Source organism: Myotis daubentonii, chromosome 18 (genome assembly GCF_963259705.1).
Source record: "Myotis daubentonii chromosome 18, mMyoDau2.1, whole genome shotgun sequence".
Taxonomy (NCBI): Eukaryota; Metazoa; Chordata; class Mammalia; order Chiroptera; family Vespertilionidae; genus Myotis; species Myotis daubentonii.
This window is the reverse complement of record NC_081857.1, coordinates 32,064,773-32,080,397: the sequence shown is the minus strand read 5'-3', so window position 1 is coordinate 32,080,397 and position 15,625 is coordinate 32,064,773. Positions and strand designations below refer to the sequence as shown.

The window sequence follows — 15,625 nt, the reverse complement described above, 5'->3', positions numbered from 1 at the left end:
CTGTCTGTCCCTTTTACCAGTGCCTTCCCAGCAAGTAAGCAGTGACTATTCATCAATCAATAAACGAATGGATTTCACAGGAAAAGCCTCAATTTTTCTTTATATAACACAGGTAGTCTCTCATGTCCTCCACCATTGATATTGCATTACTAGATCCCTGGGGCGAGGGAAAGACATACTCAGAGCCAGGCCCTGTATTTGTGGTGCCCACTATGGTGCTGGAGCTGTGGGGCCCTCTGGGGTTGTGGCCCTTGAGGAGGAAGTCACTGGATCAGACCTTCAGGACCCAGACCAGAGCTGCCTCCCTTTCATCTTGGCAGCCTCAGGTACTCTCTCCCTCTGGGGAAGGGATCTCCTTGGGAACATTAGTTCCCCAGCCAGTACTTGTTATCTGAAGGGAGTGTAAAGAAGCGACACCCCTGGCTCTCCTGCCCCTCCAAGCCCCACCTTCATGCTGCCAAGACCAACATGCCTAATGGGATTTGGGAACAATAGAGGAATGAAGAGTCAGCCTCAGAGGCTCCCTTTTCTAGTATGTCCCCAAAACACAGCAGATAGTTTATTCTGAAATACAGAAGAGTGTATCCTGTGCAGAGTATCCCAGAGAGCCTATGGGGGTCCCTTCTCTCTGCCTCTGACTCCATAGAGGTCACATGGCAGTGACTACGGCCCCAGAGCACAGCTGGGTGACCTGGCCAATTTGGGCTTAAAGATCTTTTCCCCTAGACTAAGGAGCAAGAGCTATCTTCCTAGATTCCTCATTCCTTGTGTTTCTTCATCCATCCTTTCTCAGCAGGGGCCAGGGACACTGAGGGGACACGGAAAACCCACAAAGCAGACCACCTGGCCTAGTCTAAGGAAAGTTCAGCCATGGGCAACAATAAACCCAAGAAGAAAAACAACAAAGAAAAGAAAAATAAAAGTTTATCCCAGGGAGTCAGGATCCGAGTGTAGCAACACCTTTATTGTTACATGGTCTCCTCTTGTCCCAGGCTTGGGGTTGCCCATCAGGACAGATCATGGCTCAAGCTGCCAACCAACAAACCTTGATGAGTAGCCGCCTGCCCTAGGAGAAGCAAGGAACTTTAGGGATATTCTGACTCCACTCAAATGGGAGTTTACAATCTAGCTGGGCAGGTAAGACAGACAACAGACACACCTGAAAAATAAAATAGTTCAAGAGATGTTGCAAGGCACTTGCCAAATGGATGGTGTGGATGATGCAGTGCGTTCTAGGAAGTCAGCGCAGGCTTCTGAGAGTAGGAACAAGCAGAAAAGGCTCCAAGGAAGAGGTCTTGAGAGATGGGTTGGGTTTCAGATACTGGGAGTAGCGGAGAAGTGGTCCAGGGGGAAATGGACAGAGGCTTGGAGGCAGGGATGGCTATGGTATGTCCTGGGGAACACCCAAGACGTGCCCTGGTTGTGAGACTGGTCTGGCTGGAACAGGGGATGCTTATGGGAGAGGAGTCTGAGGTGAGGCTGCAGAGGTGTCTGAGACGCAGGTGTGGGTCCTGTGGTGACATGCAAAGGACATCGCCTCTGCAGCAGGGAGCCTCGGACTATCTTTGGAGCATTGCAAACAAGAGCACGGAAATGGTGACTGCTGGGAAAGGAGGAGCCGCGTTGCCAGGGCAGGAGGCAGAGATGTTTCTGCGCGCTTCCTTTAAAAGTAGGCGCTCTTTACTCCAGCATAGTACCCGCCTTTCGCTCCAACAGAGGCACCTCCTTGGTCTCCACAACCACCCAGACCCCGGGGCTCTGGGAACACATCACAAGGTCCATGGCTAGCATCACCCTCTCCGCACTGTGTATAAGCAGCTGGGCCGCAGCTGGGGGCCTCCATGTCTAGGCGGCCTGGGCGGGACTCATGACAGCCGAGGTCTCCGGAGCCTGGCATTGGATTTGGGCCTGAGCAGGGGCTGGGGCAGCGCTGAGACTGCACACAGGGCTCTGGGCTTGAGCAGCGTGGCGGGAGGGGAATTGGCTCCCGACAAGGCTCTGGAAACTCACACCGCGTTGGGCCAAATCGTGGGGCTGGACGCGGGGCTGGACTTGGTTCCGGACACAGGCAGGGCTCGGGAAAGCACGGCGCTGGGCGTGATGGACGCGGGGCCGGACGTGGGCCCCGCGGCAGTGACGGCTCTGGACATTGGTCAAAACTCCGGGGTGGGCAGAAGCTTGGGAGTGGACGCGGCTCGGGACGTGGTCTCAGCTCCGGGCAGGAGGTCCCCCAGGAGGGTCGTGGAGCACAACTCTCAGAGCAGCGTCCTATGGGAGGGATCTGAACGGGACACCTCTGCGGGGGCACCTGCCTGGGGCAGGAGGGCGAGGAAATCTCTATGCGGCACCTGGGCCCACGTCTCTGAGCGCAGCTGGAAGTGGGACGTGGAGCACCGCCGCTGTGATAGATGGGCTCAGAGCGGCGGGGTGGGGTGCAGTAGTTGTAGGAACCCGAAGCACATCTTGATGGCATGCAGCTGCTGTAGTAGGGCTCGGAGCACCGTGGAGGGGAGCAGCTGCGGTAGGAAGGCCGCATCTGGCGGGGTGGGGAGCAGCTCTGGTAAGAAGGCCGCATCTGGCGGGGTGGGGAGCAGCTGCGGTAGGAAGGCCGCATCTGGCGGGGTGGGGAGCAGCTCTGGTAATACGAAGGCCGCATCTGGCGGGGTGGGGAGCAGCTGCGGTAGGAAGGCCGCATTGTCTGGCGTGGAGGGAGGCATCTGCTGGTGCTCCTAGCGCGCCGCTGCATGGGGAAGCCCCCATAAGAGCCCTGGCTCTGGCATGGGGGTGCATAAGTGCGACATGAAGCCCGGGACTGACGCTGGGAGGCACAGCTGCCGAAGGAGCCCTGATATTGGCACTGGGTGGAGAATCTTCCTTGAGCCTGGCATGCTGAGGGGTACGCTACATACCTCTGGACAGGCTGGGGAGCTGGGTAGGGTACATAGGTTTGGACGGGGCATTCCACGTAGCGAGTTTCTGTATAACAAGCTGGAGCACATTCTACAAAGCAGGTCTGAACGGGGCAGGGGGCTCCACACTGCACGTAGCAAACCTCAGGCTGGCATGCAGCCTGGCTGATCACCTGCGTGGCCTGGGATGGGCCTGGAGCCTGACCCTTCACGTTGGCGGTCTGAGACTGGCCTGAAGCCTGGCTGCTCACCTGAATGGTCTGGGACTGGCAGGGAGCTTGGCACTTCACCTGGGAAACTTGAACTGGGCATGGTGCAGGGCACTCCATGATTTGCATCCCACAAGGGCCTTGAACTACCACCTGGCCCTGGGGAGAAGGGTACGGGGAGGGGAAGAAGGAGGAACCCTTCACACAGCACTGGGGGACCGGCAGGCAACACGGAATCTGTTGCTGGTCACACATGGTTCCGGTGCAGATGTGTGAGCAGGACCTGAGGGGTAGAAAGACCAGCTTTAAGAGGGTGAGATTTGGGGAGGAGGGCCCAAGACCAAGGGAAGACACCCTGCTTCCTCCCTGGCCTTTCTTCCCCAACCCTCGACCTTCGTTCCAGAATACTTGCTGAGTTGTCTGGACCCAAGATTACTCACTGTTGCCCAAGAAAGCTGCCTTGGATCTACTGAAAGACCTGACAGAGGAGAGCTTCAAGGACAGCTTCAAGGGCACAGCCAGGGTTGCCGGTGTCTGGCCTCTTTCACTGGAGGCTGGGCATACCAGTGTCCAGCACAGGAGGGCGCTAACAACAGGAAGTTTCCCATCACCTCCTGGTTCCCTAAGTGGTGGGAGGGAGCTCTACAGAAGTGGAGGCCACCCATGCTCCCAGGCTGTCGTCCAAAGTGGGGACTCCCCAACGATAGGAGCTTAAACTACTCAGACACATGTACTGTCCACACATGAAAAAAATGTGTATATAAGAACAAGCACCCAGGCACCATCTGTGCTCAAAGTATGCACTGGAGAGTAAAGAATTCAGTTAGTGATTGGGCAACTCAGTCCCAACATAAAATGTTTGTTTCTCTATAGTCAATTCTTCTTAGGTGAATTAGTTTAAATTGGCCCTCATGGGCATCGGTAAAAGACGTACATACAAAACACCAGCCTCGGAAAGGCTCAGGAAAAACAGGACAACTTGCCCAGCCAGGTTGCTGTCCTTACTCACCTGCCAGCTTCAGAAAGGGCCACTCTGCAGCCCCTCTGAGAGGCAGGGTGGAGTTACTTAAGAGGGGGTGACCCACAAAGTGCCAGGTTCCTAACTATGAGCCTGACATTCAGCCACACTTAAAGCCCACGCAGCAGGAGCATCACAAATGTGATGTGGGGGGCACAGGCATACCACCCAACACCATACCCAGCAGGCGGAAACAGAGGGCAGTCCCCCCACCCTCCCCAAGTCCAGCTGTTCAGGTACAGGCAGCCCAGTGACCAGCATGGCAGGGAGGCTGGTTTGATAGCTCACCCAACAAAACACTTCTCAGTAAGCTCCTGAAACACTGAAAATACTTTTCGTGAAGGGCAAAGCCTTCCATTCTCCATGTATAGAGAATATCTAAACACACATGCCCTTGGGGAAGGTAACCCTTCTACACCCAACTCTGCTCTCGGGGTGCCATTACTAATGCACCTTTTCTAGGGAGAGAGGTCCTGGAGAGAAAAAATGGTACCTGAGGATGAGACCAGGGTTACTGAAGGCAAATACGCTTACTTCACCGCCCTATTTCTTCACACAGACTCCACAGATCCCCTTCTTTTGTCCCCTGAAAGTCCACCAGAGTGTTCTCCTCCGGCTGATAGACCAGTCCTCCTTTGCTCCCAGCTTCCCCCCTCACTATGTCTCACCCTATGAATCTGAACACCCCCTAAGCCTTAGCTTCACCCAACCCCAGGACCCTGCCCCTAGACTCACCTTCTTCAAGGCAAGCAGTCATTCAGACTGAGGCATCTGGACAGAAGGCTGTCTTTATATAAAGGGTTCCGGGTCTGGCTTAGACCATGAGACAATTGGTTGGCATCTGCCTGGCTCATCACCCAGGTTGGCATTCCAGTAGCCAGTCCCCTCCCTGTGTGCCTGTCCTTGCAGTCACCTACAGGGTGTGGGAGTGTCTCACCTCAGTGATGAAGCCTCTGGACTACAGAGGAGCAGGTTCTTGTTCTCTTCCTCCTTTCTCACCCTGTCTGTTTCTCCCTCGCCCTTAGAAGAGCTGGTGGTGGGGATGAAGAGGGTTGACAAAGGGACCTGTTCTCCTGAATGATGACTCCAGGCCCCTACCTTCTTCCTTGTCTGACACTCTCACCAAACGGATATCAAAGAAAAGCTCCCTAACCGGAAGCAGTTAAAATCACCACGAAGGTACAGAATGAAGAGAACGTTGGGTTTGAGATGAATCTGGCATCTCAGGTTGGCTACTTACAGCTGTGTGCCCTTTATAACCGACTTAAGTTTGACTCAATTATCTGCAAAATGGAGATATTAACTCTTCTTTGCTGAGCTATTGTGAGGATAAAGGCAACTATTTTATGCAAAAGCATCCAATCAATAATGATATTCACAATATCCAACATCCACTCAGAGTAACTGGGGACCAAGCAGCAGACATAGCTGGACTGATGGCGGCCTGTGGTATCCCAGTCCTGGGCTGAACCACCTGATGTCGTCACAGAGGGTGCACAGCTAATGCTATGGAGTCGTCCCTCAAGAGAGCAGTGCAGTGCAGGACAGAAATAATACACTGGCATCTAGTGAGCCAGATGCAGCCAAGACGCATACCTTCTTATCTTTCGCCTAAATCATTTTTGCTCACATAGTTTTTTTAAGAAACCATGGATATTTACAAACCGAGAGTTTTGTTTTGTTTTTTAAGATTACAGACATCTAGTTTTCTCTCAAAATTAAAAGATCAGACATAGGTGGGCCCACCTGACTTCAACCTAATTAACATTTGCCCCTCTTAGGTAGGTCATGTACTTTGATATTCTGTAATTCTCCATCTTTTTTATTACTGTATCCACAATGCAAGGCAAAGGGCAAACTTCCTTTTATTATTTTACCTGTAGTCTTATTTTTCTTTGGTGAAATTGACATAATCCTTCCACCTGGATAATTTCATTTTTTTTTAATGTAACTGTTTAGCCCCTATCAGCATTTAAAATTCTAGCCAAGCCTATGAGCAGGGACTTTAGATTTATAGAAGCTTGGGGTTGAATCTGAGCTCTAGTACTTGCTAATGGGGTGAAAGCTACTTAAACTTCATGAGCTTAGATTCCTTACTTATAAGACAGAAAGAAGAAAAATAAGGAGGAGGACGAGAGAAGGAAGGAAAGAAGAGAAGTAAAGAAAGAAGAATTAGAAAAGTCACAGGATTATTGTGTGAATTAAATGAAATAACTAGTCTAAAATTTTAGTTTTTAAGTAGCCATTTAGCACTCTGAACTCTAGTTTCCTCATGGAAAGATGGGAGTGAAAATGCTTCACCAAGTTCTCATGAAGATAGAATCAGATAATGGGTATGAAAGTGTTTTCGGACCTATGGTGCACACGTCAACTATAGCTATGAAATCCCTTCCCTGAGGAAGTGACTTTAGAGTCCAAGTTCTGGATCTTATCACTCATTATAAAGAGGTGTCCAGATGACATTTCAAACTTGAGGAGGGTCAGAGACTTTCAAAATGCCAGAACAACAAGGAATTACCTGGTCCCATTCTGTCATTCTCAAGATGAGGATAAGCCCAGAGAGGGAGAGTAACCTATGCGGAGACCTTTAGCTAATGACTGCCTTGGAGTGACCATATCTCAGGTAGCTCTAGTCCCAGACAAGGACTCTTTCCACGACTACAGAGAAGTTATTTCTCTGATCACATCATTTGCCAAGGTGCTACAAACTTCGATAGCTCTGGAACTTGATCCTGGCTAACCATAAAAGCAGTGAAATAAGAAAGTTGAGAACATAGACAAGATGGCCCAACCAGAATGTGAATTACTGATCCTAATAGCTGTTTCTCTCCCACTCATCTCTTGATAGAATATGCACTTCTTGAAGGAGGAATCTCTATCTTATTCATCTTGGTATCTCCAGACTCCTGACTTAATATGAATCTGTTGATTGATAGATAGATAGATAGATAGATAGATAGATAGATGAGTGGAAGGATGGTAGAAATTTGGCTTGGTTTACACTGGACAATGTGTTATTATTGTTCAATCCAAAGACCAAAGAGCACTACAAGTCTTGTCACTTCTTGCTTCTTACAAAGATAAGTGGGACAAGGATGAGGAGAGGTAAATTCTGCAGTTGACAATGAGGCCAGGTAATAGAATTTTCAACCATATAATTTTAGAGCCCAGTCACCAAGCAAAAAAATAAAATATCTAACCTCTGACATTCTTCCTACTTTGATATGAAAGGTCCTAGAATTGGAAAATTGTCATTGGTTAAAAATGGAATTAGTACTGAGCTTGTCTAAAGGTGGGGGGAGATATAGCGCGTTCTTTTGTTCTCCAGGGAGGTTTAAAACTCTTAGAAAAGGCATTCTTTATTTGGAGATGTCTTAAAACTAAATTGTCTCTTTGGATAAAACTTTAGTGTGGCCTTCTAATCTCTGAGCCTACTATATGTTTTATCACTGTCCCTGCTTTATCTCAAGTTTTCATAATCCCCTATATGGACTGGTGCAATAGTCTCCTCACAGTTTTCTCTGCCCCTTGTCTTTCCTTCTTCCATGTAACTTTTAAAATAGCCTCAAGACTGATCTTAAAAAAATGACCCAATCTCCAACACCCCACACAACATCAAAAAAATATATATCAAATAAAGCCATACATGTTGGTTTTCATTCTCTATGTATATCTTGGTGTTCACTATGGCAGACCCTTGCAAATGTCATTTCCTCTTTCTAGAACGTCCTTTCATCTCTCCTTTATGTATAGAACTATTGCTCATCATTTGAAACAACTCCAATGTCATTTCTTTTGTAATGTTTCTTGACTCCCCAAAGCCATGACTCAATACTCTGTGTTCTGACAGCACTTTAGACACACCCCATCATCAGAGCTATCATATGTTCTCTGATTATTTACATTCTTTTCTTCCACACAACCTATGAGTCCCTCCAGGAAAAGAAGTCTGTATCCCAGAAACAGGCACTGTTCCAGTGCATAGTTTTCATTTCACCTTGTTGATTAAGTAATTTCATTCCATGCATGCAAACATACACACACTCATGCATATTCATGAGACTTCAGTTTACATATAAGTCTAACATATGTATATATTTACACTGCATTTTATAAATTGATTGGTTTCATTATCTACTGAAATATAATAAATAGATATATGATAATATAAAGGCCAGATTAAAAGTCACAATAAGTAGCAAAAGACATAGAGGATTATAGATAAATAGACAGATAGATAGATAGATAGATAGATAGATAGATAGATAGATAGATAGATAGATAAATAAAAATATGTATTATGGTTATCTCCAGAGAGAGGTCATTACTTTTAGGGAGAAATATAAAGGCTATTTAGATAGAGGGGGCTGTTAGAAATAGGAGTGTAGGGTGAACTATAAATGGCTAGAAATATAATGATATAAACCTAGGAATATGTGATAATGTGGTGATTTACAAACGTGATATAAAGATATCAAGAGAGCTAAATATATAGTTATCTACAAAATTATAAAATACATATAATTATAATAAAATATAGAACAAAAGATAAATATTAAGTTATAGATTTTTTTAAATACATAATGTAAATGGTACAAATTGGGGGCGGGATGGGTTGTGTGAAAGACACATAGAGGTGCAGGGGTAGCAATGCATGTGGACACATGAAAAAAAAAAGGTGGAGGCAACTTGAAAGCACACATAAATCTAGAGATGACTCAGTGAGCCCTGTTATCTCATTGTCACTTGGCTAAGAATTTGACATAGGTTAACTCTCTTAGTCTTTACAATAGTCCTGTGGGGGTACATATTATTATCATTGTTATAACTGAAAAAACAAAAGTTCGAAAAGGAAGTAAGTTTGTTGTAGGTCACAAGCTTAGAAACGGCAGAACCAGCATTCACAGCCAGGGTATCTAAAGGAAGAGGCCTTGGGGAGTAAATATAAAATGAGATAGTTCCTTGAGTCACGGATACACAGAGGTGCACTCTACGTTTCAGCATACGCTGAGATCTTTTCAGGCCTTATGAGCCTTTGGGGCCCTGGCTTGCCGAGTCTTAAAAGAATGTACTGGTGTCTTAGTGATGCCTTGCTCCCGAGAGCTAGGTCATTAACATTTACCCTCTGTTTGCAAAGATGCATGTTTTCAATAGATGCAATACGACTCTTCTTCCTTCGGATCATTTCACAGTCTGCTTTTCAGTTTAGTCCCCCTCATAAAACTATAATAGCTGGAGGTACTAAAACGTGTCCCTGAAATGGAGGTGATATTTGTTGTCTGAGTTTTTTTAATCTTTCCATATAAATTCTTTTATATATATTTTTTACTGATTTTAGAGGGGGGGGAAAGGGAGAGGGATAGAGAGATAGAAACATCGATAAGAGGGAAGCATCATCGATCGGCTGCCTCCTGCATGCCCCCAACAGAAGATCAAGCCAGCAACCTAGGCATGTGCCCTGACTGGGAATTGAACCAGTGGTCTCTTAGTTCCTGGCTCAATGCTCAACCACTGAGCTACACCAGCTGGGCAAAATTCTTAGTATCTTATGACCTCCACCCTCAAACACTGAAGTAGTCAGGGGTTTTTTTCTTGGCACATAGTACCATTTTGTGTTTTTCCCTAAGCCCAATTTCAATAGATCTGATGTGTATTTAAACCACAGAGTACCTATGTGTCAACTAGGGTAAAGGTAATGGCATGAAATAGTATCACAGATTGTCACCATGTGGCTGTTTAAAAATGAAGAAACAAGGACACCTAAAGGCTGTGTCAGGGAGAACAAAGAAATGTTAATGCTAAACATATCACACAATGGCACAAAATAGAGCTATATATCTATTTAATTGTTTTAGACATTTTGCAAATTTGATAATGTTGCCTCAGTTAAATAGAAGTATATGTATGTTTCATTGCTAGGATAAAAACTAGGCTAGGCATGTGGTACTCAGTTGTACAGAGAATTTGGGGTTTCTGAAAGGCTTCCTGACTATCTCGCAACACTCATAACATCAAGCAATAATATTTTAAGTCAGCATTAATCAACTACTTTTTAAATCATAGTAAACTCTCAATCATCACAATGGCAAACGGAAAGTCCTGCTTAATCAGATCCTCAGCCTCATCGAATGTGACCAATATAGCATTACTGGGTTATCAATATCCATAATCGAGAGCACAGTAAAGGGGACTCATTGGCAAAGATACATCAAACACTAATCTGTGGTTGCTGAGAGGCCTTCAGCTACATCTTAGCTCCTCACAATTGCTCCCCAAGTAGTCTGGTGTTTCATTTCACTGCCTTTTCTCAGAATTCTTTCCTCTGCTCAGAACACTCTCTCCTGTCCCTCTCTCCCCACCCCCTCTATTCCCATGTATGCCAAACATCTACTAATATTTCCCATATTAATAATGAGCTAAATCTGACATTTAGCTCAAACACCATTGTCTCCATCAGTCTTACCTGGCTCTAATCACACCACTGTCCCAAGTAAAATGAGTCACTTTTGGGTCCCCAAAAGTCTTCTTTTATAGGACCTACAGATGCTGCACTTCTTTGCTGATGTGTCTGGTTTCTTCACTAAACAACGAGCATCTTGGTGGCAGAAGACTGTGTCTAGCAAAAAGCCAGAGTCCTAGAAAGTGCATGTTAAATGTTTATTGAATGCATTACGTAGATTAAAATAGCAATAAGCCCTAAGGGCCAATTTAAAAACTTGGTTGTCTGATAAGATACAAGGAAAGACTTCAGTGGACATAAGTTGGCCAAAAAAAAAAAAAAAAGATAAGATTCATTTGTTAAATTCAAAGTAAAGATATAGGTTAAACTTTTATGTTTGAATTATTTGTTTGTTATGGATTTCAAAGATATATGACTTTACAGTTTAGAGATTTAATGTATCTCATTAAATATATATTTTTCCTAAATTTAATCTTGAGGTTTACTTATTAGTATAACATTAATTTACTTATTACAAATCTCTTTTATTAACATAAAGAAGATTAAGAGTTGTGTGGCCTCCATTAAAATCATTTAAATTCTCTGGGTCTCAGTTGGACTAGATAAATTCTGAACTTATAGTATTTCTGTTTCTAATGTTAGATTCAAGTTATAGAAATAGAGATAGAATTAGAAAAAGAGAGAGACAAAGAGATAAAAATATAGACTGAGGCAGAACAATGAAATAAATAGATATAAAGCTATGACAGTAGACAGTGTCAGCATTAGATATGTATATAGAAAAATGAGGGGAGAAATTTGTACAATAAGATTATATACATTGGTCATAAAATATGGGTGAAATTAAGATAAGAATATATGATTCTTCATACCACACACAAAAATTAATTCAAAATGGATCAAGACATTGAAGCTATAAAATCTTAGGAGAAAACATAGGAGTAAATCTTTATGGTGCTGGTTTAAGCCATGGCTTCTTAGATACAACACCAAAAGCACATGCAACAAAAGAAAAAAGATAAATTGGATTTCAGAAAAATTAAAAACTTTTGAGTTGCAAATGATACCACTTAGAAAGTGAAAAGATGACCTACAGAATGGGAGAAAGTATTTGCAAATCATATATCTGAAAAGGGATTTGTATCTATAATATATAAAGAACAAAGATATCACAATTTTAAAATGGATCATGGATTTGGATAGGCATTTTTTTAAAGAAGATATTTATATGGCCAATTAGCACATGAAAAGGTGATCAACATCATTCGTCATTAAGAAAAGGCAAGTAAAAACCACAATTACATATCACTTCATGCCTACTAGCATGCCTATAATAAACAAAGATAGGCAGTCACAAGTATTGGGGAGGATATGGAGAAATAGGAACCCTCAATACATTGCTGGTGGGATTGTACATGGCACAGCCACTGTAGAAAACAGTTTGGCAGTTCTTCAAAAGTTAAACTACATGACCCACCAATTCCCCTCCTAGCAAAATGAAAATCCTACCAAGAAAAATGAAAATATCCACTCAAAAATGTGTACATGACCCAGTAACGTGTATGGAACTAGCAGTAATAAAGATAAACTTGTGCTCTAGAAACACTTGACTCCACAACCTGTGCTCTTTCCACTCTACCACACTGAGGGAAACTTGCTATGTAAACTTTATCCAATGCACTTTATATTGTAACGGGACTGGTAATCAAATTATTGGAATTGGGGGAGGACACCCATCAGTTGCCTTTTGTAGGGAATTTTGATTAATTATGATTGAGTTCAAATAATGGGAAAACAGCCAGCCAATGCCCAGCACATCGTAGATACTCACTGTTTTTTCCCCTGCATCTATGATAAACATCAACAAATATTTTCATAGCTGTGTCATGAACATCTATTAAACATCCAATGGCCCAGAAACAGCCCACGTATGTGAAACTGTGTGATAATTTGAAGGTCATGAGCATTGGAAATATGTAGATCCTTTCTCTGATCTCTATTGAAAAAGTAGCTCAGATCTTTAAAGGTGCAGCACTTTCTGAGGCCACATTCGTTAGTGGTGTGATGTGAAGGATGCCACTGTTGGAAATAGATATCCTCTTTGGGAAACTAACGCATTGTCCATGTTTAATGCAGCATTTCTATAAGTGCACGACACACTGTTACACAGTGGTACGCATGGAGTTCATTAGAGTGTGATGTTTCAAACAATTCATTGTTTCCTGATGCATTTAAACATGGGAACCTTCCTTTATACTGAATTTTAGGGAATGGAATTTAGGAGGCTGATCTAACCTTTCGGTTTCAATAATGGTGGACCATATTATTCTAATAACATGTCCTTAATAAAAATGATGAATAAAATCTACTTATTTATATTGACACATATACATATGCATTCCTTACTCTCACATGTGTAGCTATGTATACACATACACACAGAATAGGAATATAAATTACCAGGCAAAAACTAAAGGAAAATGAAACAAAATAGAAACTTAGAAAGATTATAGCAGGGTAAGGAAGCTGCTTTTGCCCTGAGGGTAAAATCAAACTAATTGACTTTTTCTTTTTTACTTTGTTTGGTGAAGGAGGCAAACATCAGAGCCCAGGCTCCCCACAAGGTAGGAATTCTAATGGGGGACCCTCCAGAATTAGCAGGGCTCACTCAGGGTAGGGGGGAACCAGAGGAAACCAGCTGTGCAGACTCACTGCTGTGCTCCAGGCCATAGAACAGGGACTCCTCCAGTCCCCTGGCAAAAGCCATCACAAATCATCTCTAGAGAGAGGCACTTGCATCCTAGGCTTTCAATTATTCCTAAAAGTAAATGTTCAGGCCAGCGACCCCTCACTGTCCCCTCCTTGGCTGAAGTATTGCTCATCTGTGGCCTACACTTCATAATAGGCTTTTCATAAGTTGCCTTGACCCTAGCTTCTCCATCCAAGATAAGTTGAAAGATTATGCTCCCCAAATGCCTTAGTTGCTGTATTTATCATTTTCGTTTTGTTGTTTGATGGACTGCCTTTACCAATAGACCCTGAACCCCTCAAAGGCAGAGACCATACCTTCTTCATCCTGTGTTCCCAGCACTGAGGACAGAGCATGCATCCAATTGTGTGTATTCAATGAAGGAACAAGCCCTTCCTGAAAGTGTGGAAACTGACGGGGAGAGTTCCAGTGAGTGAATAAGGCAGGTAACTCCTGAGATGTAAGGCCATCTCCTCTGCCTTGGCTTTCCAGGGCACCTTGGTTTATCCCCAGGCCATAGGTCCCCAAACGTGGGGACAAGGAATAGAGGATGAGGAAATAGAACGTGGAAAATGGAGAGACCCAAGTGAGCAACAGCTGTCATGAAAAGGAGAATGAGATCTATGCACAAAACACCTGCTTTGAGTCCTGTCCCACCTCATACTAGTCATCTGGTTCAAGTCACTTAACCTCTGCACCTCAGACTCCTCGGCTGTTACATCAAAGCAGTAATGATATCAATCCTGTTGCATACGGTTGTTTTTCAAAATGAGATGGTAGATTTGAAATTGCTTTGTAATTCAAAAAGAGCATGTAAACTAGCTTTTGCATTGAAGTTGTTGGTTATTATTACTAGTGGTATTTAAAAGGAGACGCAGGGAGAAAAGGACACACAGAAGTGAGGTTAAAGTGAAGAGAAGTTGAAGACAAAAATCACTCTAACAGAAGCAGATTCTCAACTGTCATAAAGGCACTGAAACCCTTCATATGTGGGAACTCGAGTTCTAGATTAGAAGGCGGGACCACATATTGGTTAAAATAAAGGCTTCAAAGTAAGGCCTGGCCTAGTAGGTTAAAATGAACAGATGCCCCAGCAGATCGTCCATGTGAGTTAACACGAGGCCTTGCCATGAGGATCTCTGAGAATATTAATCACCATCAATCTTTCTCATCCCTTTGGTGCTGCACACATTATTCCACCCCCTCTCTTTTCCCCTGTGGCCCAGCCCCCTCCAACACCCACCTGCCTCACAGAGTCACCTTACTAATCAGGTTGTCAGCAACCATCAGCTGGGTGGAGATGCTTACACCAATGGCAAAGAATGACATCTGATTGTGACATTTTTTCCAGCCAACTTCTGTCTGGGGACCTGGCCTATATTCCCTTCTTGCAAGCTCTGAGCCCAGGAGAGTAGCTGTTATCTTCTCTGGGTGCCCAACTCCCACTGCCCACTGAAAGGATGGAACTAGTTATCCATCAAACAATACCCCATTTCTACTTTCTTGAAAAGATATTTCTCTGAACTTTGAGGTAGATTCAAAGAATTGGAAGTACAGACTCTCAGAGGTAGTAAAGGTCCTTAGGGATGGTCTCATCCAACTTCTTCATTTTATGGAGGAGGAAACAGAGGTCCCAAGAGGTGAAATGGCTTATTCAATGTTACAGAAAGAATTGTGGCAGAGCCGGGAGAAGAACAGAGGTGGGAGAAGCTGAGGGACAACAGGCATTTGTAATGTCGAGTTACACATTTTCATCATTTTATCCATGAAGAAACCCTTCTCTTGTTGCATTTTATTTTAGAACTATAAAATTCCAAATAATGAAAATCCCTTAATATTTTTCATTTAATATGATTGTCACTCTCTTACTACCTAAGTTGCCTTTCAGATTCACTGACAAAACCCCTTCAAACAAGAAGAAGAAAATGGCTTCAGGTCTTGTGGACCTAATACACGCTAGGTGCCATGTTAGGCAGGTTTATGAGACAGGATCCCTCAGAGTGGAGAGATCATATAACTTGTCTGATATCAGAGGGTCAGGAAATGGACCTGTCAGACTCAAAAGCTCCTGTTGCTCCCCCGCCCCCGATACCTGCCAGGCAATTTACATCAGTTATTTCATTGCTCAGAAAAGAGAAGCATCACATGCACAGTGACTAGTGCAGCGCCCAGAACATAGTAGGCCCTCAATCAATAAAGGGCGATGCCCTCTGCCCTTCCCCTATAGGAGTCAAGAATAGATTTGAGTCATTTTTCTTCTGGATATTTAATAATATCCAT

The 15,625-nt window shown here is 44.1% G+C and overlaps 1 protein-coding gene across 2 annotated transcripts; it reads right to left on the bottom strand.

Moving 5' to 3' along the window:
* Positions 1 to 937: 937 nt before the first annotated feature.
* KPRP (keratinocyte proline rich protein) lies at positions 938 to 4,954 on the bottom strand. 2 transcript variants are annotated; one of them, XM_059673870.1, is made up of 2 exons: positions 4,872 to 4,954; positions 938 to 3,401 (listed from the first exon to the last, which is right to left on the bottom strand). In XM_059673870.1, the coding sequence occupies exon 2, from the start codon at positions 3,371 to 3,373 to the stop codon at positions 1,664 to 1,666; it is 1,710 nt and encodes a 569-aa protein (XP_059529853.1). In that variant the 5' UTR covers positions 3,374 to 3,401; positions 4,872 to 4,954; the 3' UTR covers positions 938 to 1,663. The 2 variants fall into 2 exon arrangements, with proteins under 2 accessions (XP_059529853.1, XP_059529854.1); XM_059673871.1 differs by lacking the exon at positions 4,872 to 4,954 and adding an exon at positions 3,559 to 3,675.
* Positions 4,955 to 15,625: the final 10,671 nt, after the last annotated feature.

Bases quoted from the DNA above. Each gene is read 5' to 3' on its own strand.
- KPRP (XM_059673870.1), bottom strand. From the start codon at position 3,373: ATGTGTGACCAGCAACAGATTCCGTGTTGCCTGCCGGTCCCCCAGTGC.